Raw genomic sequence first — 25,659 nt, 5'->3', positions numbered from 1 at the left:
AACACACACTGAAATGAGACCCCGGTGATGTCATCCCACACAATGTGTTGTTTGTCTTGTGTTGGGTGCGCTCTCCTGGACCCAAAGGGGGGTGTCCCTTCAGACAGGCCCCTATCCCCCCCACACACTCTGCTCCCTCATCCCCCACTCTTCCCTCCATCTCCTACCTCTCTGTCCTAAACAGACCCTGACTGTTGCTTTTGAACAGGGTTAGTTACACCTGAAAGCAGAAAGAACAGCTCAGGCAATCAACAGAAGAGTATCTCAGGGAGAAAGTCGACATATCTCAACACCTCAGTGCTGTGTCAACTGAGCCAATACATGAGATTAACTCGTTCATTATTACTCTGTCAGAGCTGTTTATACAGTATCTCCTTCCTCGGATACAGTATGCACACGAGAAAGTAATCTAGCGTCTTGTAAAAGTCAATCATTGAGTTGAACATGAACATGGTTGAGAATGTTGTTTTAGTTAGTGGTGAGACCTGTGTCAATGCCTGGGGTGGAAGGTTTTGAAAATGTCAGGGGCTTTAAAGTTACTCTGGGAGTTGTTAATGGGTATACTAGTTTTGATTGACAGTGTCATGGTCCATTTGTGACACAGAGCCTGTCCCAGCTCTGTCCAAATAGACCACCCCCTTAAATCCCTCCCCCCACCCCCAGACTCCACGGAATCTAAACGCTCCAGTCTTGATGAGGCATGCCAGCGTTCCAGATCACCTCTTCCCAGCGGGATCAGGATTCCCTTGCGTCATGTCCTCAGTTGAACAGACCAGTGGCAGTCGGTACCGTTTTTAAGATGAGGGAGTCAGATTTTTTTTTTTCTCCATGAGAATGGCCTTATTTCTATTACAGCATATTGGATGACTGTCATTCATAGTCCATTCACCTAGTTCAATGTAGCATCGATAGGTTTAGGCTACTACATGATACTCTAATTTTCCCTATACCCATCATGAGGTTGCTACAACCTAGCCAATGAATGAAAGTTTACAACGTAGGTGCACACAGGTCGAGAGAGAAATTTGACAGTGATACATGGACAGGCAGTGACACATTCAATACTCCCTTGCACAATCTTGCCTGCATCTAGCTGATCTAGGGTGTAATAATTAGTCCAACAGTTGCAAACATGAGTTTCTATTGGACAATTTCAGGTATGTTTAGCCCCGTTTCGCTCTGTTTGCTTCCGTTTAAGAAATGTTTTTCAACAGAATCGGAAGAATGAATACACCCCTGAACACAATTCACTTTTATAGCAGCCACGTTATATTCCCTCTCGCATCTATGCGCTCTCCTCCTCTAACCTTTTCCCTTCGCTTGTGGACTTCAATGCACAACACCTCAGCTGTATGTGACCAGGCAAAAAAAAACTTTACAAGCCAAACCATATCATAACTGCTACACACAGCCTAGATCATTGTCACCATATTAGCTAGTTAACATAGCTAATAGAACTAACACGTTAGTAAACCAGCTACAATAATGTGGTAACCTTACCGTGTACAGTCAGTAAGCAGTTTAGCAGTAACACCGGCAGGCCCCGGTGGCAATAAATGAGTAAAACCAGAAGTGTAACTTGACTTGGAAGAGTTCCAGTGTTGTGTTGGATAGTCATATCCAGCTAGCTAACAGCATCCCTCTGTTTCAGCAGGGTGTTTAAATAGGCTAAACTAGCTAGCTGCATTTCCTAGCTAAGTAAGTGAAAAAAACTCTATTGTTTCTCCTTTGTTTTTTAAAGAAATGAATTTGTTCAAAACTGTCTTTTCTCCAATCAAATCAAAGTTTATTGGTCACATACACATGGTTAGCAGAAATTATTGAGAGTGTAGCAAATGCTTGTGCTTCTTGTTCCGACAGTGCAGCAATATCAACAAGTAATCTAACAATTCCACAACAACTACCTAATACACACAAATCTAAGTAAAGGGATGGGATAAGAATATGTACATAAAATAAATGGGTGAGCAATGACCGAGCAGCATAGGCAAGATGCAATAGATGGTATAAAATACAGTGTATATACTGTACATATGGGATGAGTAATGCAAGATATGTAAACATCATTATTACAGTGGCATTAATAAAGTGACTAGTGATCCATTTGTTAATGGCCAATGATTTCAAGTCTGTATGCAGGCATTTGTGAGTTTGTGATGTCTGTTTAGCAGTCTGATGGCCTTGCGATAGAAACTATTTTCCAGTGTCTCGGTCCCAGCTTTGATGCACCTGTACTGACCTCACCTTCTGGATGGTAGCGGGGTGAACAGGCAGTGGCTCGGGTGGTTGATGTCCTTAATGATCTTTTTGGCCTTCCTGTGACATCGGGTGCTGTAGGTGTCCTGGAGGGCAGGTAGTTTGCCCCCGGTGATGCGTTGTGCCCGTCAGGAAGTCCAGTACACAATCACACAGGGCAGGGTTGAGACCCAGGGCCTCAAGCTTAATGATGAGCTTGGAGGGTACTATGGTGTTGAATGCTGATGGGAGGGAGTCAACTACTCACAACATTTTGTGCACTGCAGTGCTAGCTACTGTAGCTGTAGATTATGCTTTCAGTACTAGATTCATTCTCTGATCCTTTGATTGGGTGGACAACATGTCAGTTCATGCTACAAGAACTCTGATAGGCTGGAGGACATCCTCCAGAAGTTGGCATAATTACTGTGTAAGTCTATGGAAGGGGGTGAGAACCATGAGCCTCCTACTGTAGGTTTTGTATTGAAGTAAATGTACCCAGAGGATGTCCTCCGATTACCCCATCTACTGTAGACCGTTATTGCAATTATTTGGTAGACATATGGATATATTTTGTATAGTTTAATCTAAAAAACTTTTAAAACAAAATGTTTGACAATTACAAAAAAAATATGAAATTCACTGAGGACGATGGTTCTCCTCTTCCTCCTCTGAGGAGCATCCCCTGAAGCAGACAGTGGAGCAGACAGGGGGGCCAGGATTGGCGTAGAAGACTGGCAGGATCCTAGGGAGGACATCCCACTCCCGGATTTAGAAACCTGGCTCCAAGTGGCTCTCTTTACAGACACATGCCAGAGATAGATAAGACAAATAGAAGAAGTACAGTATTAAAACACACAATAAAACACACTAGCTGACCACAGCGAAGAGGAGACATTTTGTAGAGTAGACCAAGCTTTGATGCAGAGTGTGTGTGTGTGTGTGTTAAGAGCAGATCAAAGTGTGTTTGTGTGATAAATCACATACAGGGGCCCTCTGAACCCAGGCCTCTCATCACCGAGCACTCCATCAGGATCACCACAGACATGCAGACAAGCTACACACACAGAAACACACACAGAAACACACACGTGCGCACACTCGACCTGAACTCAAGCCTCAGTCAAAGGGCTGAATTGCTAGCGTAGTTACTCAATCCCTCTTTCTCTCTGTCTCAATCTGGCCGTCCCCGAAACAACTTTCATAACAAGCCAGCTTGGATGGCAATAAAATGGACTAACTACAGCGAAAGATTTCAAGGATGGAATGGCAGTAAATGAAGCCGTGTGTATTATGAGGCTGCTCCAAGCAACACAATGAGGAATGGGGAGGGATGTGAACTGGACTTGGGGATGGTAACCAAACCTTATTTCACCTTTCCCATCATCTTGGTACCTCCTTTCTGTTGATCCAACCTTTGGTGAAAGGGTGTGGTGTTTTTTAGCCAAAAACGAGGCTTGATAAAAATCCAGCCAGCAGCAGTGGCATTTGAAACTAGTAAAGGAGTATGATAGGCCGATAAGGTTTGACCTGTGGTATTTGCACACAAAAAAGGAAAACCGGTGCATTTTTCTGACCAAAGGAACAATTTTCTATGAAGAGTTTTGGGAGAGTGGATTCCTTCTACCATTAACTTTCAGCAAACTACTTCCACATATTTTTGTCCAGAAGTTTAATTTGAGCTTTTACCTACAGCAATGAGGTAATTTAGGGATCTAAGCATTACCAGTTAGTCTGACTTTGTTTCCCCATAATAGCCCTTGTGAGGAGTGAAAAGTGCCAACAGAAATGGAATTCAAACCAACAAGGGTGATAAGGCCAACACTTTTGATTTGGTGAGGGTCAGTGGTATCACCCCCCCCCCCCCCCCCCCCCCCCTTCATTTTGCCCTCAACAGCTTCAATTCCTTGGAGCATGGACTGTACAATTGTCGAAAGCGTTCTACATGCTGGCCCATGTTGACTCCAATGCGTTCCACAGTTGTGTCAAGTTGGCTGGAAGTCCTTTGGGTGGTGGACCATTCTTGATACACACAGGAAACTTTTGAGCGCGTAAAACCCAGCAGCGTTGCAGTTCTTGACACAAACCGGTGCGCCTGGCACCTACTACCATACTCCGTTCGGAGGCACTTACGTCTTTTGCCTTGCTTATTCACCCTCTGAATGGCACACATACACAATCCGAATCTCAATTGTCTCAAGGTTTAAAAATCCTTCTTTAACCCGTCTCCTCCACTTCATCTACACTGATTTGAAGTGGATTTAACAAGTGACATCAATAAGGGATCATAGCTTTCACCTGGTCAGTCTATGCCATGGAAAGAGCAGTTCTTAATGTTATGTACACTCAGTGTATATTTGCTGACTGTATCTGAACTGACAGAGGCTGCACTCCTCATTGCTCTTTTGGAATCAACGACACATGGTTCACATTATAGGGGGCTGAGGCTTACAGTGATAAGCGTGTGTGTGTGTGTATGCCAATATCACTTCATTCTTCCTTACTACTTTAGTTTTTCCACTTTTCTTTTTTTCTTTTAAAAGAGGACACAAGCTGCCTCCTGTGTGAGAATGTGTGTGTGTGCGCTGTCTGTCCATTTTACTGTGGATTTGACTTTTAAGGGGACAACGTTGCCCAGAAATAGCATTTGAGAGTGGTTATTAAAAACCATAAATTGCTTGAGCTGGAACCAGTACTGCAGGGGTTGTTGAGTGCTTAAGGGCACAAAGGAAAGGCCTCATAGGAGCAGGAGTCTCCCACATTTAGACCACACACACATCTATCTTCCTGTCTTTCGCACTCTTTGTCAAACACACATGTGCATGGACACTCTCTCTCACACACACACACACACACACACACACACACACACACACACACACACACACACACACACACACACACACACACACACGCGCGCTCATATACACACACACACACACACTACATACACACACACACCACACACACACACACACACACACACACGCGCGCGCTCATATACACACACACACAATGTACAGTACACACAAATACTTCCCTTTTTCTCTCTCCCAATTCGTTTGAATGTAAATCCAAACACCAAATCATGTCTCACTTTCTGCCCCATATTATTTTTTTAGTTCCACACCAAAGAGATCATAATCATAGTTGTAAATCTTACTTATGTCACACAGTTCTATCCAATATCATCCAGTGGCTAGGACAGTCAGTGTGTGATGGATTTGCAGTGTGGTTGTAGGGGAATGGGCTTTGCTGGATCTGAGGGATAGAGGCCTTGTGAACTCTAACCCAGTCTTTTTTGGATAAGTAGTGGTCTTATATGCAGGAGTAAATGGAATCCAACCAGTCCAAACACTCCCTCTGTCTCTGTCTCTCTGTCTCTGCATAGCGTGCCTCACAGTATGATGTCTGCTCCTACAGTATGTGTGACATACCCAGCTGCCGCAGATGGAAAAAGCAGTTCTTCTCCACCCCTGGGTCTGTGTGAAATCGTTACCACTATATACTGTACGAACTGACTCTAACCTTCCCTCCCTCTCCCCCCTCTTTTCTAGGAGCTGCTGAAGGACCCTCTGTACATTGGGCTGAGACACAAGAGGATTCGAGGCCAGGCCTATGATGACCTGCTGGAGGAGTTTATGAAGGCAGTGTCGGACAGGTACAGTAGAACTATTTTCACACTACTTAGCCGAGCTAAGCCCGAGATGTACTGGGCTAGTCTGGTTACACATCCACCATAGGCACTGGAACCAAGCTGGAAAGGACTGCATGCAAAAATATCTGAGCCAGCACAGTATGGTTCAGGTTCACCCTATAGTGAAAATTAGGTATATGAATACTGCCCAAGAATCACACGTCAACACCTCTGCCTTGTACTCTATTTTATCTAAGGTTCAGGACAGTGACTCTGAAAGGGTTTATGCACTAATGCCCTTATCAGCCTAGGAACTGCATATGAAGAGTTTTTTTCCCAAAACGCTTTATCCACCAATTTTTCATATTTGTGTTTTTTAATTTAAAAAGAAATTGGACGCTATATATCCATTGTTTAGCTGGAATGGAATGTTCGTATCCTGTATATTTGACTGTGACATGTGGTTGTCTCCACTAGCTATCTTAAGATGAGTGTACTTACTGTAAATCACTCTGGATAAGAGCATCTGCTAAATGACTAAAATGTCAAATGCACATGTTTTGCATACATATCTCCTATTAGTGTTTTGAATTATTTTCTATAAAAATGTTTAAATATTGATGTCACATGTACAGTTGAAGTCGGAAGTTTACATACACCTTAGCCAAATACATTTAAACTCAGTGTTTCACAATTCCTGACATTTAATCGTAGTAAAAATTCCCTGTTTTAGGTCAATTAGGATTACCACTTTATTTGAAGAATGTGAAATGTCAGAATAATAGTAGAGAATGATTTATTTTAGCTTTTATTTCTTTCATCACATTCCCAGTGGGTCAGAAGTTTACATGCACTCAATTAGTATTTGGTAGCATTGCCTTTAAATTGTTTAACTTGGGTCAAATGTTTCGGGTAGCCTTCCACAAGCTTTCCACAATAAATTGGGTGAATTTTGGCCCATTCCTCCTGACAGAGCTGGTGTAACTGAGTTAGGTTTGTAGGCCTCCTTGCTCGCACACACTTTTTCAGTTCTGCCCACACATTTTCTATAGGATTGAGGTCAGGGCTTTGTGATGGCCACTCCAATATCTTAATTTTGTTGTCCTTAAGCCATTTTGCCACAACTTTGGAAGTTTGCTTGGGGTCATTGTCCATTTGGAAGACCCATTTGTGACCAAACTTTAACTTCCTGACTGATGTCTTGAGATGTTGCTTCAATATATCCACATCATTTTCCTTCCTCATGATGCCATATATTTTGTGAAGTGCACCAGTCCCTCCTGCAGCAAAGCACCTCCACAACATGATGTTGCCACCCCCGTGCTTCATGGTTGGGATGGTGTTCTTTGGCTTGCAAGCGTTCCCCTTTTTCCTCCAAACATAACGGTGGTCATTATGGCCAAACAGTTATATTTTTGTTTCATCAGACCAGAGGACATTTCTCCAAAAAGTACGATCTTTGTCCCCATGTACAGTTGTAAACCGCTTTTTTATGGCGGTTTTGGAGCAGTGGCTTCTTCCTTGCTGAGCGGCCTTTCAGGTTATGTTGATATAGGACTTGTTTTTACTGTGGATATAGATACTTTTGTACCTGTTTCCTCCAGCATCTTCACAAGGTCCTTTGCTGTTGTTCTGGGATTTATTTGCACATTTCGCACCAAAGTAAGTTCATCTCTAGGAGACAGAACGTGTCTCCTTCCTGAGCGGTATGACAGCTGCGTAGTCCCATGGTGTTTATACTTGCATAGTATTGTTTGTACAGATGAACGTGGTACCTTCAGGCGTTTGGAAATTGCTCCCAAGGATGAACCAGACTTGTGGAGGTCTACCCTTTTTTTCCTGAGGTCTTGGCTGATTTCTTTAGATTTTCCCATGATGTCAAGCAAAGAGTCAATGAGTTTGAAGGTAGGCCTTGAAATACATCCACAGGTACACCTCCGATTGACTCCAATGATGTCAATTAGCCTATCAGAAGCTTCTAAAGCCATGACATCCTTTTCTGGAATTTTCCAATCTGTTTAAAGGCACAATCAACTTAGTGTATGTAAACTTCTGACCCACTGGTATTGTGGTACAGTGAATTATAAGTGAAATAATCTGTCTGTAAACAATTGTTGGAAAAATGACTTGTGTCATGCACAAAGTAGATGTCCTAACCAACTTGCCAAAACTATAGTTTGTTAAGAAGAAATTTGTGGAGTGGTTGAAAAATGGGTTTTAATGACTCCAACCTAAGTGTGTGTAAACTTCAGACTTCAACTGTATATGATACGGATAGTCATGAATGAATTGTGAATAATGATGAGTGAGAAAGTTGGAGTCATAAATATCATACCCCCAAGACATGCTGACCTCTCACCATTACCAATAAGGAGAGGTTAGCATTTTTGTGAGGTATGATATTTATGCCTCTAACTTTCTCTCTCATCATTATTCACAATTCATTCATGATTATCCGTAATCATGGTAACATCCATATTATTGTAGAAGTGTTTAGAAACATATTGTATTCTTATTTCCTATAAAAGTGATTCCAAAATTATACAATACATTATTTACCATTTAATGTCTATTGGGCACTTATTGCAGGCACTTTGCTTGTTATTGTTTACGATAAGTAGCCTATAATAGAAAAATGTGAAGTTTGAAATTAAATAAGTTTGCTAATATGGGTGATTGTTAATGGGACAGTTTATGGTTCAACCATCAAACTAGTAGTAGTAGGATAATAAATAAAAACCTGGTGCACATTAATGTTAGAAACGTATCTTTCTATTCATCGTTACCGCATCAATTCAGGCAATTTATCGCGATATCGATATTTGCTCATACCGCCCAGCTTTAGTCAGCATACTGTTCTAAGCCTATGTGTCGATATGTCGTCATACTGTAGTTTATATTCCACATCAGACGAAAGAGCACAGGCTCATTCTCAAGCTGACCTCATGCTGATGCTGTTACATGGTGGTGTGGGTCTACTGAGCTTATACAGAATATCTGAGCCTTCAGTTTACACTGCTTGGAATGTGAGGGTGTATGTGCCTCTGCTTTGTGAGTGCTGACTTAAGTGGTCAGGTATCCGACCACACTATACCCCCTTCACTAAATTTCTAAACTCTCTCTCTTTCTCGCACGCACACACGCACGCTCGCACACACGCACAGACCCATCATATCCTGCAGCCTAGTGATGGAACCAATCTAGCCCTTTCAAACCCCAGTCTCCAGTGCTTTCAGTACTGTGCTTGACATGGCAGGAAAGGATTGGCTAGAGATGGACTCGCTGGACTTAGCTGCGTAACTGGATATAGGGCTGTTTGGTATTTTGATATTTGTGGGGATGGATCAATGACTGTATAAATAAGGGGATGAATATGGAGAGGCCTATACTTTCCCCTGGGGCTTGGAGAGTGTCCAGTCCAGTTCTGTCTCTATAGTGGCTGATGTTTTCTCTTCGGTGACACAGAGCTGTCCCTGACCACCCCTGGTCACATGTGGCCTTGCTTAATGTCAGACCAGTTCAGCTCCACAGAGGCCAGAGCAGAGCAGAGACCAGGGTCTGGGGCCCCTCCAACTGGCAGGGGAAAGCCATGACTCCTTAATAACTGGGTGGCTTCACAACTCCAGGGAATGGCAGAGCTTTTCCCCCGAAAGAGCCGGTTTGGCGGAAAACAAATGATTATTGGGTTGGAAATTGAGTGAATGAATGAATGATTATAGTCTGGGAGAGAAACGGAGAGCTCTTAGGCGGGCCGGGCACTCATTTGGTGCCGCTTTATATTCTGAAGCTGATTTTTCTATACTCACACTGCCTCATATAATTTGATATCTTTGCTCATCAAAGGCCATGCAAGCATTTGTCATTCTTTAAATGTTTTATTTATTTCACCTTTGGTTAACCAGGTAGGCCAGTTGAGAACAAGTTCTCATTTACAACTGCAACCTGGCCAAGATAAAGCAAAGCAGTGCGACACAAACAACAACACAGAGTTACACATGGAATAAACAAACGTACAGTCAATAACATAATAGAAATGCAAATGAGGTAAGATTAGGGAGGTAGGGCAATGAATAGGCCGTAATGGCGAAGTATTTAGGAATTAAACACTGGAGTGATAGATGTGCAGAAGATGAATGTGAAAGTGAGATACTGGGGTGCAAAGGAGCAAAAAAAAAAAATAACAATATGGGGATGAGGTAGTTGGTGTCACGCACTGACCATAGAGGGCCTTTTTTTATTCTCTATTTTGGTAAGGTCGGGGTGTGACTAGGGGGGGTGTTCCTATCTAGGTGTTTTGTTTTCTATGTTGGTGTGGTATGGTTCCCAATCAGAGGCAGCTGTTTATCGTTGTCTCTGATTGGGGATCATATTTAGGCAGCCATTTCCCCACTGGTTTTTGTGGGATCTTGTTTTTGGTTAGTTGCCTGTGAGCACGCCATTAGCTTCACGTTTCGTTTGTGCTTTATTGTTTTTTTGTGCCGGTTCACTAAATAAATATGTTGAACCCATACCACGCTGCACTTTGGTCCGACAATCGTTACAACGACGTTCGTGACAGTTGGATGGACTATTTACAGATGGGCTATGTACAGGTGCAATGATCTGTGAGCTGCTCTGACAGCTGATGTTTAAAGTTAGTGAGGGAGATATGAGTCTCCAGCTTCAGTGATTTTTGAAATTCGTTCCAGTCATTGGCAGCAGAGAACTGGAAGGAAAGGCGGCCAAAGGAGGAATAGGCTTTGGGGGTGGCCAGTGAAATATACTTGCTGGAGCGCGTGCTACGGGTGGGTGCTCCTATGGTGACCAGTGAGCTGAGATAAGGCGGGGCTTTACCTAGCAAAGACTTATAGATGACTTGGAGCCAGTGGGTTTGGCGACGAATATGAAGCGAGGGCCATCCAACGAGAGCATACAGGTTGCATATGGGGCTTTGGTGACAAAACGGATGGCACTGTGATAGACTGCATCCAATTTGCTGAGTAGAGTGTTGGAGGCTATTTTGTAAATGACATCGCCGAAGTCAAGGATCGGTAGGATGGTCAGTTTTACGAGGGTATGTTTGGCAGCATGAGTGAAGGATGCTTTGTTGTGAAATAGGAAGCCGATTCTAGATTTAATTTTGGATTGGAGATGCTTAATGGGAGTCTGGAAGGAGAGTTTACAGTCTAACCAGACACCTAGGTATTTGTAATTGTCCACATATTCTAAGTCAGAACCGTCCAGAGTAGTGATGCTGGACGGGCGGGCAGGTGCGGGCAGCGGTCGGTTGAAGAGCATGCATTTAGTTTTACTTGCATTTAAGAGCAGTTGGAGGCCATGGAAGGAGAGTTGTAATGCATTGAAGCTCATCTGGAGGTTAGTTAACACAGTGTCCAAGGAAGGGCCAAAGGTATACAGAATGGTGTCGTCTGCGTAGAGGTGGATCAGAGAATCATCAGCAGCAAGAGCGACATCACTGATGTATACAGAGAAAAGAGTCAGCCAAAGAATTGAACCCTGTGGCACCCCCTTAGAGACTGCCAGAGGTCCGGACAACAGCCCCTCCGATTTGACACACTGAACTCTGTCTGAGAAGTAGTTGGTGAACCAGGCAAGGCAGTCATTTGAGAAACCAAGGCTGTTGAGTCTGCCGATAAGATTGATTTCAGGCCAAGGTCTTGTCCAAGGTGGCTCCTGTGAAACAGTCTGCATGTGTCCCCTCTCCTTTAGTCACTGGCCAGACTTGGAAAAGGATACAGATGGAAACACTCCGATCAGTCAACACGCTCCCCCACAATGTTTTAAACCAGTGGAACCAAGGCCCACCAACAGTCTAGACACTGTTCAAGTCTTTAGTCTTTTGGGTGAAGAGCCCCCTCTCAAACTAGCAAGACCATTTTCAAATGCTAAACAGGAGAACATTCCTTTGCGATCCAATTGGTTCTGTGAGAGTTGGCCTCTCCTCAGGTTTGCATGAATTGAGGGTTGGTTCAATGCCTGAAATATTTTTGACTTCTGTGCCTCTCGACCATTTCCCCAGCGTTTTTGTCCCCATGTCTAATCATTTAATGAGTAAAGATTCCCTCTTTTGAACCCAACAACTCTGTCGTCCATCTTTTGTCTGTCCATCGTCATGGTTATGGGGCCAGCTTTGGGTTAGACCTCTTTGGTAGATGGGGTTAGGGGATATTGGACAAACAGGCGGATGTAGGGGGAGAAGGAATGCAGACTGTGTTTCTGTCTTTAATGATGGAGAGGGGATTTTGGGAAATAATGTGTGTCGCTGAGAGATGTTTGCTCTCTGGAGGAGAGAAGGAAAGAGGGAGGCGAGACGCTGTGGCTTTATTAAGAAGGCTTTGTTCTCAGCCTCTCTGGCCTTTCAGCCCCCAGGCCCCTCGGCTCAGCCCCCCATGGACACAGAAAGAACAGGCAGCCAATGTGGATGCACACACAGGGAGATGGAAACAAATACGGAGGTAAAAGGGCCTGACCCTGGCATGTGTGCGTGCGTGTGTACTGTACAGGTATATGTAAAGTTTAGGACAGTGTGTGTGATCTTGCTTGGACAGCTGTGTTTGGACAGAGTGCTCTTATCCATGACATTCTTTATGGATGCCAGCGGCTCCTTGGTATGCACACGGAGGAACAAGACCCACTTCATGCCTCCTCTTCTGTCGCCCCCTCAAACCTGGAAGTAGAGGACACTTCCGGAAAGATTCTAGGTACAAGTTTAGGTTTCATCGGGCCTGGGATGAGAGAGGATTAAGTTGCCTCAAGGAGCTGGGGTCTTTAATGTGTCCTCTTTATCCCACGCGCCAGTCCAAACGTAACACCACCGCGTCTGAGCGATCCGCCACACGGGAAATCTGCTGTCATCTCTCACAGCCATCTTTTTTTTCTTTTTTTTCAGACCAGTATCAAACATTTTAGTGTGTCAAAAGGCTTTACACTCACTGTAGGGGAAGTTTGGCAGTTAGTGAGAAACCTCAGCGCCCCATCAAAAGGTGATAGTCTTAACTTGCCGACACGGGAAAACACTTATTTCCTCCAGTAAGAATGTGTATTATCCATATGAGCTGTAAATCCCAGAAGAATGAAAGTGTCCAAAAGAGGTCTGTATTGTGCTGGTGACGTCCCCCAGATGGCTTTAGCAGTGCTAGGAAAGTATCACATTGATTGAGGCCTCAACTGTGCACTCCACCCCTAGTCCATCTGCCAATGAGTAGCCGATATCAGTGAAAAGTGTGTGTGTGTGTGTGTGTGTGTGTGTGTGTGTGTGTGTAATAAACATCATGAAGCAACACTTGCTGTCTACAAAGAATTATATTACTCAGCACATTTTCCTGAAGCACACATCATACCCCTATATATGCTTAACTCAAAACAGCATTAGTTTTGCTCTGACGCACACACAAACCTTTGACGGCAAGAAATGCATTTTGATTTATAAGAGGAATTAAGAAATAAGTATAGAAAAGAGCAAACAAAATAAATGTAAGAACATAATCGTAGAGGTCACTGGTCACCATTGGCTTCTGTATAAACAAGCATATACAATGTATACAGTACCAGTCAATAGTTTGAACACACCTACTCATTCAAGGGTTTTTCTTTATTTTTACTATTTTCTACATTGTAGAATAATAGTGAAGACATCAAAACTATGAAATAACTTAGTAAAACACTTTTTTGGGTTACTACATGATTCCATATGTGTTATTTCATAGTGTTGATGTACTCACTATTATTCTACAATGTAGAAAACAGTAAAAATAAGGAGAACCTTGAATGAGTAGGTGTTTCCAAACTTTTGACTGGTACTGTATGTACAGTGCATTTGGAAAGTGTTTAGATTCCTTCACTTTTTCCACATTTTGTTACATTACAGCCTTATTCTGAAATGGATTAAATAAAAACATTTCCTCATTTATCTACACACAATACCCCATAATGAGAAAGCGAAAACAGGTTTTTAGAAATGTTTGCAAATGTATTACAATTAAAAACCGATACCTTATTTACATAAGTATTCAGACCATTTACTATGAGATTCTAAATTGAGCTCCGGTGCATCCTGTTTCCATTGATCATCCTTGAGATGTTTCTACAACTTTATTGGAGTCCACCTGTGGTAAATTCATTTGATTGGACATGATTTAGAAAGGCACACACCTGTGTATATAAGGTCCCACAGGTGACCGTGCATGTCAGAGCAAAAACAAAGCCATGAGGTCGAAGGCATTGTCCATAGAGCTCAGAGACAGGATTGTATCGAGGCACAGATCTGGGGAAGAGTACCAAAACATTTCTGCAGCATTGAAGATCCCCCCCAAAAAACAGTGACCTCCATCATTCTTAAATGGAAGAAGTTTGGAACCAAGACTCTTTGGCTGGGCGGCCAGCTCTAGAAACTGAGCAATCGGGGGAGAAGGGCCTTGGTCAGGGAGGTGACCAATAACCCTGGTCACTCTGACAGAGCGCCAGAGTTCCTCTGTGGAGATAGGAGAACCTTCCAGGAGGACAACCATCTCTGCAGAACTCCACCAATCAGGCCTTTATGGTAGAGTGGCCAGACGGAAGCCAGCCTCTCCTCACTGAGAGACTGTGTTCTCTCCACTTCAACCTAGGAATTTCTACAAGGCATGTTACTCATCTCTGGGTGTGGCGTATTGGTAGTTTCTAGAGGCTTCTCACCTAAAGCAGATCCAGCCTCTTTGTCTTGGGTGTGTTACGGTAGGCTGGGAGGTGCATTGTGGGAGTGAGGGGCCCATTCAGACGTCAGGTGTCAGAGAAAGACAACAGGCTTTAGGGAAGAATGGAAAACGTTAGTACAATGGGGGTCAATACATACCAGGGGGTTTTGTTCTGGTCGGAGGTACACCCATCTAGCCCTCACTCCCTCTCCCCATCTCCCTTTTCTCCCCCTCGCCCCCTCTCTGTTGGTATGGCCTGAGGACCAGGGGTTTGACCCTAGCCAAGACTGATTTCAGTCTCTCCCTCCATCGCAAATATTCTCATTTTGGTTTTGATTGATTGATTGTGGACATTCAGTCCTCCTCATTAGAACTGCTATACAGAGCTGTGTAGATCATGTACTAGCTATCAGCAGGATAAATCAGTCTGTGCTTCAACTCAAAGCTATCCACTCCCTACTATATGATTTTGTCACATGCAACACGAGAGCTACATGACTGTCGTCTGTCTCAGAGCTACAGAGCCACAACACTCTGCCTCCAAAACCACCTCTTTGAATAGCTGCGAGGGCGCCTGTTTATCTGGATGAACTGAGGTGACCTCGTAGCGATACACAATAAAGCACGGTAGGGGGCGGTAGTGGTGCTGTAGTGGTGACAGCATCCTCGCATCTCTCACTGTGCGCCTCTTCCGCAGCCTTGAGACAATGAAAAGTTTATGGTGCCTTTTTGGCTGCTTCTCGCATCCTCCCCGTAACCATAGCTGCACTGCTTTAGTACTTTGCTTTCCTCTGTGCCTGATAGAAAACACATTTTCTCTCCACGGTCCTGCTGTGCTCGTTTGGAGCACTCGTTCAGTCATTCCCTGCGTCAATCGTCGCTTACAGAATGCGCTGTATCACAGATGGCTGAGTCGGATGAAATACAGGGTCAAACAGACGGACACAGTGATGGAACCCACCTCTCTGATCTGGAGCTAAAGTTTTATTAGCACTGAAGCCCAACTCTCATCCTCTTATCCTTCCTCTCCAATTCTCATCCCCCGCTCACTTCTTCCTCCTCTTTCCCTGGAGGCTTAAGCATTTTAGCAGCAGAAGGCCAACTGAGAAACGGCTTTCATGATTTGTACAATAAGCTGCAGAAATGCTGGGGTGAGTCTTTTCCATATGCCGGGTATGAGGGGCTCTCCAGAAAGATGGAGAGAGGGAGCGAAAGAGAGGGGTAGAGAGAGAAATAATGGAGAGGGAGAGCGAGAGAGAGGGGAGAGACAACCAAGTTATATTGTAGCTAGAAAGATCCATAAAGAACAAGGGGGTGAAACATCATCTCTCCCTCTCCTTGCCCTCATGATTGCCGTCGCTCTCTGCTCGACCTGTTCCCATTTTCCTCCCGCGCCATGCGGCCGAAATGCGAGCCCTGGAGTTTTCATTAGAAGTGCATCTCCCACCCTCTCCCTCCCTCTACGCCTATTGTATCTGTGTGACACTGGGCTTGGCTAATAGAGAGAGCTTGTGTTACTCTGTTTTCACAGATTTACAGCACTGCGGAAGAGCGCATGGGAACCAGGAGTCACTTTCTGCTAAGGCTATTTTAGCAGCTCATAATACATTTCTTATTTTCTGTGTATCGTGTTTTTGTAGGGTTTTGTATTAGTGGATGATGAGGTCATATATGTCGGTGAACAGGGTGTCAGGTGACCTGGGGATTAGCTTGTAAAGTAGTTCGGTGATGATTTACTAGGTGGTCCTGCTATTCTTGCCATTACACAGGGTTTTATAGTGTTTCCGTTCCTTTGTGAAGCTAGCAGATCTCCCTCCTTGACAGACATTTAACCTGTCTAGTGACCTGGAGGACAGCTGTTTGAGGATTGGTCGCTAAGCAGAGGCAAATAGCCTGTCATAGAATCAGTCCTGAACACCAAGTTTCTTACTGTATTTTTGAGGCCTAAGTCACTGACAAAGTGGATCGCTGGATGGTATAGCCTGCACATTGAAACATGCTTATTTACATTCATAATTAGTCATATGCATAAACACCAAGCTCGTACAGACATTTAAGTCATTTAGCAACATTCCTCTACTGTCGATGCACAACATTATCACAGTCCTGGATGTGATTACTCTGATTTTCAGCTCTCTCCTTTGTTTGAACTCTCTTGGCCCTGTGGCGAATGACTAGGAAAAGAGTAGGAATGTGAATGTTGTCTTATCTGACTTGGCTGTCTTATCCGCAGGTATGGAATGGATTGTCTCATCCAGTTTGAGGACTTTGCCAATACCAATGCCTTCCGTCTGCTGAGCAAGTACCGCGACCAGTACTGCACGTTCAACGATGACATCCAAGGTACACGTGTACTTCGATTGCAAAATGCCAATATCAATTGGGCAGAGACACGATAACGCGCTCACAAGAACCCACACACATGCACAACGCGCACACGCACACCACTCCCCACGTCACATGCACTCAAACTCCTTCTCGAGCAATCATCCTCCTTCCCTTTATCTCTCCCTCTCTTTTTCTATTTCCACGTTCTCTTCCTCCCTCCCTCCCTCCCACACACACACACACACACACACACACACACACACACACACACACACACACACACACACACACCCAACCACCAATTCTGTTTAAATCAGATAGCTTGTTCATAGAGCACTAATTCAAATGTCAAACAAACACACCGAGCCCCTGATCCCTCTCTCTCCCCAGTGGGTTGGGTTTGATAGAGTCCTGTGGAAAACAACAGTAATGTAACAGTAAGTCCAGAGACTCCAGACTAGGGCTTGTGTCCCAAATGGCACCGCTATTCCCTCTATAGTGGGCTACTTTTGACCAGAGCCTTATGGGCCCTGTGTGCACTATATAGGGAATAGGGTGCCGTTTGGGACACAGACAAACTTTTTGTATCCTTAATGAGACCACAGTATCAGTCACACCATGTCTGAGGAGCCATTAGTTCGTCTGTCAAATAAAACAATTTCCCCCAGAAATTAGCCCTGGTAGCCGTGATTTCAGCAGGCTAATCTAAACCATATTTTCTCTCTAATTCTCTCTCTCGGTAAATCTGCTTCCTATTACTGCAGACAACACAACATATTACTGCAGACAAATTGACTCTCTCTCTCACTGCAATAGTAACTCACTTGAGGAAAGCTCATACTTGCAGGTCTAAATCATATATGTCACTCTGTCCCCCCCAAACCCCCCTCAGGTACCGCTGCAGTGGCGGTGGCCGGCCTACTCGCTGCCCTTCGTGTCACCAAGAGCAAGATGTCAGACCATACCATTGTATTCCAGGGTGCAGGGGAGGTGGGTGCAGAGCTCTTGTCAATGTGTAAATTCACTCTGCTCAGAAACGCGCCAGACTGATTGCCCCTAATGACATAATCAGAAATAACCACAGACCACTGCTTCAAATACCCATTCCCAATCACTGAGCTTTTTATTGAGGTCTAGTAGACCACTAGGCTGTGCTCAACAGACCCTGTCTCTAATAAACAGGAGAACATGGAAATACAACTGTGTTTAGCACAACATCATTTGTAATGGGGAGACATTTAGAATGTATTTTAGCCTCTGGGGCTCTTGGCCTAACTGTGAACCATAGTACCCCCATCTTCTTTAAAATGCCTTGTTTCATGTGTTTTCCATGTTGGTGGATGACCACTTTGTATTGAAAGGGAAGTAGATGGTAATGTGCAGAATTTGAGTGTATTTACAGTGAAGGGTTATTGTGCTGAGAACAGAAAAACAAGCCTTTCAAGCATTTCACAGACCTACATTGAATTAAGTCACAAAATTGAAAGGTGTGCATTAATATGTGCATTAACTAGAGTCAAGATTACAATAAGTCCGAATAATAACTGGGTAAATTGTTTGCGGGTTTAGGGGTGAAAGCTAGGGATTTATTTCTTGTTTGATCAGGGAAGTGAATGGTGGGGCACAGAGGCATTCCTATCACATCTGCTTTCTCTCTCCCTCTCTCCCTCCCTTTCTCTCCCTCTTGTCCCCAGGCTGCGATGGGGATAGCTGACCTCATCACGATGGCGATGGAGAAGGAGGGACTCCCCAAAGACGAGGCTCTGAGGAAGATCTGGATGGTTGACTCCAAGGGCCTCATCGTCAAGGTGATACAAGTACCTCCGCTCTGGCCACTTGTCCGGTGTCACTCATCCCTGGAGTCTGGAGTCCCCACTGTCCGGACCTATAGGCGTGTATATATTCATGATGTGTGACGCGACTGACAGAATCTCAGTTTACTTCGTAAAATTGACTGAATTTAAATGGAATTGATCCCAACCCTTGTTTATTATACATGAACTGAAAGACAGACATGAGTCTGAATGAGAGTCGTAGCTCTCATAGTTCAACAAGACAGGTAGAGTCTATAATGGGATGAAACACTGTAGATGTTATGCATTTAATTAAGGGTTTCACCAGATGCTGCCGGGGTGTGGATGAGTTTGAGCCTGGTTGTCTACCAGTCCTTTGAGTCCGTTGTTGTGTTGACACGGGCTACTGTATTGCATTTATTTCGACAGAGAACTGCCACAGTCTTAGCCCTGTCATGATCCACATGTGGTTGGGGACTGAAGAACTACCCAGAGATTGTCATCTGAGGCATGTTTGTGGAGTCAATTCTGTTTGATCAATGATAAGAATAACTCTGCACAGTGCGCACACACTTACGCCAGAAGCTGGTATTGTGTCCATGCTTCTGTCACTCTATGGCCTTTTCCAGAACCGTCTGTCTTGAAAAGGTCATTCTGACCACAGGGTTGACGCAATAAAAGATGAAGAGGGAATTGTTTATAGAAGTAATCCTTATTTGATCAACTAAATGATGAGGCTTTCAGGCAGGCAGAAAGACACACATGCAGACAGAGTGGTGGTGCCTGTTGATATTCACTTTATAGGATTCTGGTAAAGTCACTAACTCCATGGAGCCTTTGGCAAGCTGGATGTACGTTTGTCACCAACTCTGTAGACCAGCATTGAGTCAACACTGCCCTCTAGTGACCAGAACACATAGCACTTGACTCCACTGAAACTCCAAGCTTATTTCCCTTAAGTGGGTTAGGGTGGAGAAGTCCAGAATCCTTGGCTCTTGCAGATAGTCTTTGTGTCTTAGTGTCTGTTTGAATTCCTCTATGTATTTATTTCAGAGATTATCAAAGAGAACATCAGTTGTAGGCATGTGTAGAAACAAGCTCCATTATATTCTGTCTTCCAACTATCTCTCTTCCACCCTCAGGGAAGAGACTACCTGTCCCATGAGAAGGAGAGGTTTGCCCACGAACACAAGCAGATGAGGTACCTGGTAGATGTGGTGCATGAGCTCAAACCCACAGCCATCATAGGTAATACACCAATCAGCTCACTGGGGAGGCAGGGAGGGGTCAATTGGATTTTAAGTGAACCTTTATTTATAAATCCAATTTTATTGGTTACATACACGTGATTAGCAGATGTTATTGTGGGTGTAGCGAAATGCTTGTGCTTCTAGCTCCGACAGTGCAGTAATGTCTAACAAGTAATAATCTAACAAATTACACAACATATACCCAATACACACAAATCTAAGTAGGAATGAATTAAGACTATATACTTATGGATGAGCAATGTCGGAGCGGAACGGACTAAGATACACTAGAATAGTATAGAAAACAGTATATACATATGAGATGAGTAATGATATGTAAACATTATTAAGTGAATGAGATAGTATAGAAAACAGTATACAGGTTACAATTCAATACAATCCAGTAAATCACTGAGATTAATTGAAATTCCAATTACCCGATATCTCTCCAGGTGGATAGAGGGTTTACCACCCCTGGGTTAGAGTTTGTAGTGGTCTGCATGGTTAATGTGTTCTCTCGTGGGTCTTATTCATTAGGATACACCGTAGCAAAACATTTTGCAATGGAAAACGAAAGTGAGCATTTCATATTGGATTTAAGTTCAGGTAGTCCCTCCCTATTTCAGTCTGTTTTCTTCCTTTTGGTGCATAATGAATACGATCCTGCTCTCTAGGTGTGGCAGCCATCTCTGGAGCTTTCACGGAGGAAATCATCAGGGACATGGCCTCGTTTAACGAGAGGCCGATCATCTTCGCCCTTAGCAACCCCACCAGCAAGGCAGAGTGCACTGCCGAGCAGTGCTACACCATCACAGAGGTACTGGAGTGGGTCTGAAGTGTCTGTGTACTTCAACACTTGATCAGCTCTGTGGTTGAACAGTATGTGTACAGGAGATAATATAAGTGAATGCATTGTGTTTACTGGTTAAATTGATTCTTGAGACTGTGCGAACGACTCAAACCACTGACTTCCGCCCCCTGTCCCGCCCACCTGGACGCCTCTTCAAATCAAATCAAATTTTATTTGTCACACACATGGTTAGCAGATGTTAATGCGAGTGTAGCGAAATGCTTGTGCTTCTAGTTTCGACAATGCAGTAATAACCAACAGAGCTAAACAGAGCTAAACAAAGGAATCACGTTCTGCTCAAGTGGTACTTGGGTTATTTCTGCCTCATATTTCTGAACAGCTGAAATAAAAACCGTGTGGCGATTTTAAACTAATGTTCCAAAAATATATATATTTTGTAGGTTACGTTAGGATGTAGGCTACAACCCTCTCTGTCTGTAACTTAAGATATTGCAGTAGCATAAACATAAGCAGGACACAGTCTAAACAGTCTGCATTTTAACCACAAAACTGTTATTTCGCTTTTCATTGATCAACACCACACAATTTGATTGACAGCAGAATTTAAGTTTGCCAGTATTCCACCTCTGGGCAGCCGAACGTTCGGTGTTTTCGCCAGAGTACTGTCGCGTCTAATCCCGCACATGCTACAGAAGGTTCAGTTGATCAGAGATCGGAAAGAAGTGTCCAGAGAATTCGGCCTTGCAGCCACTCCATAAATTGATTAAGAGCACATATTGTACTTACTACAATGACCCTGGGGGAAAGTTAATTTAGAGAGGTTGAGTCAGTGTGTATGTACAGTATATGCACAGTAATATATTTTCCTGTGTTGACACCCTCAACACTTGTTTGGTCCAGGGGCGGGGCATCTTTGCCAGTGGCAGTCCATTTGACCCCGTGACCCTCCCTGATGGGCGGACGTTCTTCCCTGGCCAGGGCAACAATGCGTACGTGTTCCCTGGAGTCGGCCTGGGCGTCACCGCCTGTGCAATCCGACACGTCACCGATGAGATCTTCCTCACCACCGCAGAGGTAACACACACACACACACACACACACACACAAATGCATCCATCCAATTATCAGTTCATTTACTTTCAAATAGCTTGGTGACAGAGCACTCATTAAAATATCATCTTAATTAACACACACACCCTCCAACTCTCTCTTCTTCAACTGACTCTCTCTGTATCTTCCTTCCTATATCTGGCCTGTCTCTTTTTAACACACTCTCTTCCATTCTCTCTATCACTTCCTATTCAACTCCCTCTCTATCGCTCTCTTGTATATTTCTTCACCTTCTCTATTCATGTATTTTCTCCAACTCAATATCTCTCTTTCCCTTTCCGTATCGCTTTCTCTATTTGTTTCAACTCAATCTCGCTATAATTCTTCCCCCTTATCTCTCCCTCTTTCTTCTTCCCTCTTCATCTTCACTCCTTCCTGGAGACCCTACATGAAAACTACTACAGTTTACTATAGAATACTACAGTACTTACTATATAATTCTATAGTAAACTGTAGTATACTGTAGAATACTATAGTAAACACTACAGCATTATCCGCAAAAAAAACACTGTAGTAAATGCTACAGAAAATGTCTGCAAAAACACTACTCTTTTTAACTATAGTAAATATTAAAGTATCGGATGTGCATATACCTTGCCCATTCCCCTCCCCTATATCGCAATTTGTGCCACCCAGGAGTGAGAAACCTACATGCCAGGTACAGTATACACCTCAGTTATATAGAAGAGAGCAGAATCTCAGAACTATCTGTTCAGACCCCAGTCCTACCTCCTTACAGGTTATGTACAACCTACTGGAGGAACCTACATTTCTCCAGTAGGTTTCCTGAAGGAGAAAGACTCCACTTCTATGTCAAATATAATAAAGGACTATATAGTAAATAATACAGTAATGTCCACAAAAACACTACATTAATTACTATAGTATATACTAGTTATTTTACAACAGTGTTTATACTATAGTTAACTGTAAATACTACAGTATACTACTGTAAAACCTACAGTATTCACTGAAGTCTACAAAAACACTACATTGAATACTACACTAAAGTCTGCAAAAAACACTACAGTGAAACTCAGTCTGCTTATAGATCATTAAGGAAATCACTTAAAAATGTCCTTATGACTGTCCCCAGCTCAGTGGCATGGCAAATATAACAATATCCCTGTGAGCCCAGTCAATAAACCACCAGAAAAAAATGCCCAAACTAATAACCTCTCATAGGCTGATCTTGTGCGAATGCCAATCAGCTCGCTTTCCTCTGTGCTGCCTGGCTCTGCAGACATGGGAGACGATTAAAGCTTCACGGTGATGCATTACTGAATGACAATTTCATATTTTATTTGATACTGTCATCATGGGCCTCAGGCATATGAGAGCCACACTCAGCCTACCAATGAGGTAGACTGAGGATGGAGGCCGGTTGCGCAACAGAAGGAGGGGGAGGGTGGGATGAATGTCAAGCCTTAGCTACATTATCTACACTGATTGCCACTCATTATACCCTAATACCCACCCTACCGGTATATCATATAGAAATCTAATCAAATGTAACTTTATTTAAAATGCATTCCAACGTCTCAATACTCTTTACAGTAACATGTGTGTGTATGTTAAGGTATGCCGAATATCTGCTTGTGACTGTGTGTGCATAACTCATCCATTTGGTTGCTCTCTGACAGACCATTGCTGACCTGGTGACAGAGAAGGATCTGTCAGAGGGAAGACTGTACCCTCCCCTGAACACCATCAGAGATGTCTCTCTCAAGCTGGCCGTGAAGGTGAGAGCACACACGCACACACACACACACACACACACAAACAAACATGTCCTTAGGTCTTCATGCTGCCATACCCTCAATCGGTCTTCACACTTACACTGAGTATACCAAACATTAGGAACACCTTCCTAATATTGAGTTGTCTTGCCCATTCACCCTCTGAATGGCACACATACAAAATCCTTCTTTAACCTGTCTCGTCCCCTTCATCTACACTGATTTGAAGTGGAGTTAACAACTGCGGGGATCATAGCCTTCCCCAGGATTCACCTGGTCAGTCTATGTCATGGAAAGAGCAGGTTTTCTTAATGTTTTGTATACTACTCAGTCTATACAGTGTACACCTATGAACTATCGTGTGTGTGTTTGCGTGTCTTACAGATCGTGGAGTTTGCCTATGAGCACAAGTTGGCGACGCTGTACCCGGAGCCTGAGGATAAGGAGGCTTTTGTGCGCTCCCTGATCTACAGCCCTGACTATGACGAGTTTGCTGTGGACTCTTACCGCTGGCCAGAGGACGCCATGACCATCCAGTCATGCAAAATGTGATGTGGTGGAGGGACTGAGGGCGAGGGACATGGGGCACAAAGGAGAAGTGATCCAGGAAAGGAGTGAAGGAGACTGGTCCCGTGTGGCTCAGTTGGTAGAGCATGGCGCTTGCAACGCCAGGGTTGTGGGTTCATTTCCCACGGGGGGACCAGGATGAATATGTATGAACTTTCCAATTTGTAAGTCGCTCTGGATAAGAGCGTCTGCTAAATGACTTAAATGTAATGTAAATGAGACTACAGAAGTGCAATATCAAGACAATGGTGAATGTGGTTTTGATGTAAAAGGGAAAATATCTTAATGAATGTGATAGATACGAGCCAAAATAGACATGATCAAATAAATGGTTTAAATGATTGTTTACTTCATATCTGCTGTCATTGTGTTTGTTTGTGTGTGTACAGTACTTTTAGGGGTTTCTTGGGTAAGGTTTGAGCATTACCATTGTTTGCTCCCGTGACCCTGTCGTACTAAGAGGGAAAATTCTATCTTCAAAGCTAACAGAAAATGTGTGTATAAAACATATAACTAGGAGAAAGACTGTTGGCTGGGATGCACAGGGTGAGAGGAGAGTGGGTCTTTTATGTCACATGCCGTCCCAAAGTAGCATGACTAACTCTTTTCCCATGGATATACTGGTAAGAGTCTGTCATCCATACACAAAGGCCAGGGTTATAGAGAAGCGTGTTGCTCTGTCAACAATGTGCCTATTAAAGGCAATATTCACAATGTTTGTGGGCACCACATTCACTGTAAACTCAAGAGTAAATTAGAGTAAAACCGTGAAATGCTTACTTACAATTCCTTCCCAACAATACAGAGTTTAAAAATAATACAAATAAAATAACATAAGACATAAAATAAAATATACAAGAATGGAGCTATGTACAGGGAGTAGCAGTACCAGATCAATGTGCAGAGATATTTGAGGGAGATACTTTTGTATATGTAGTGTATGTAAATACCCCTTCAAAATTGATTGATTCAGCTATTTCATCCATACCTGTTGCTGACAGGTGTATAAAATTGAGCACACAGCCATGCAATCTCCATAGACAAACATTGGCAGTAGAATGGCCTTACTGAAGAACTCAGTGACTTTCAACATCGGACCATCATAGGATGCCACCATTCCAACAAGTCAGTTCGTCAAATTTCTGCCCTGCTAGAGCTGCCCCGGTAAACTGTAAGTTCTATTATTGTGAAATAGAAACGTCTAGGAGCAACAACGGCTCAGGCACGAAGTGGTAGGCCACACAAGCTCACGTAGAGCGTAAAAATCCTCTGTCCTCGGTTGCAAAACTCACTACCTAGTTCCAAATTGCCTCTGGAAGCAATGTCAGCACAATAACTGTTAGTCGGGAGCTTCATGAATTGTGTTTCCAAGACTGAGCAGCCACACACAAGATCGCCATGAGCAATGCCAAATGTCGGCTGGAGGAGCGTAAAGCTCGCCGCCATTGGACTCTGGAGCAGTGAACACGCGTTCTCTGGAGTGATGAATCACTCTTCACCATCTGGAATTGGCGGAT

At 43.6% G+C, this 25,659-nt stretch overlaps 1 protein-coding gene across 1 annotated transcript in view; it reads left to right on the top strand.

Annotated features, from left to right (window-relative positions):
- Positions 1-24,495, top strand: part of LOC120047535 (NADP-dependent malic enzyme-like) — a 113,507-nt gene extending 89,012 nt beyond the window's left edge. The window contains exons 6-14 of the mRNA XM_038993061.1: positions 5,793-5,896; positions 16,778-16,887; positions 17,765-17,862; positions 18,567-18,680; positions 19,808-19,913; positions 20,590-20,732; positions 21,627-21,800; positions 23,480-23,578; positions 23,960-24,495. Of these exons, the coding sequence (XP_038848989.1) occupies positions 5,793-5,896; positions 16,778-16,887; positions 17,765-17,862; positions 18,567-18,680; positions 19,808-19,913; positions 20,590-20,732; positions 21,627-21,800; positions 23,480-23,578; positions 23,960-24,127 (1,116 nt within the window). The 3' untranslated portion in view covers positions 24,128-24,495. The remainder of the gene's footprint in view (positions 1-5,792; positions 5,897-16,777; positions 16,888-17,764; positions 17,863-18,566; positions 18,681-19,807; positions 19,914-20,589; positions 20,733-21,626; positions 21,801-23,479; positions 23,579-23,959) is intronic.
- Positions 24,496-25,659: the final 1,164 nt, after the last annotated feature.

This window comes from Salvelinus namaycush, chromosome 5 (genome assembly GCF_016432855.1).
Source record: "Salvelinus namaycush isolate Seneca chromosome 5, SaNama_1.0, whole genome shotgun sequence".
Classification (NCBI taxonomy): domain Eukaryota; kingdom Metazoa; phylum Chordata; class Actinopteri; order Salmoniformes; family Salmonidae; genus Salvelinus; species Salvelinus namaycush.
This window is presented reverse-complemented; position numbering and strand designations above follow the sequence as displayed.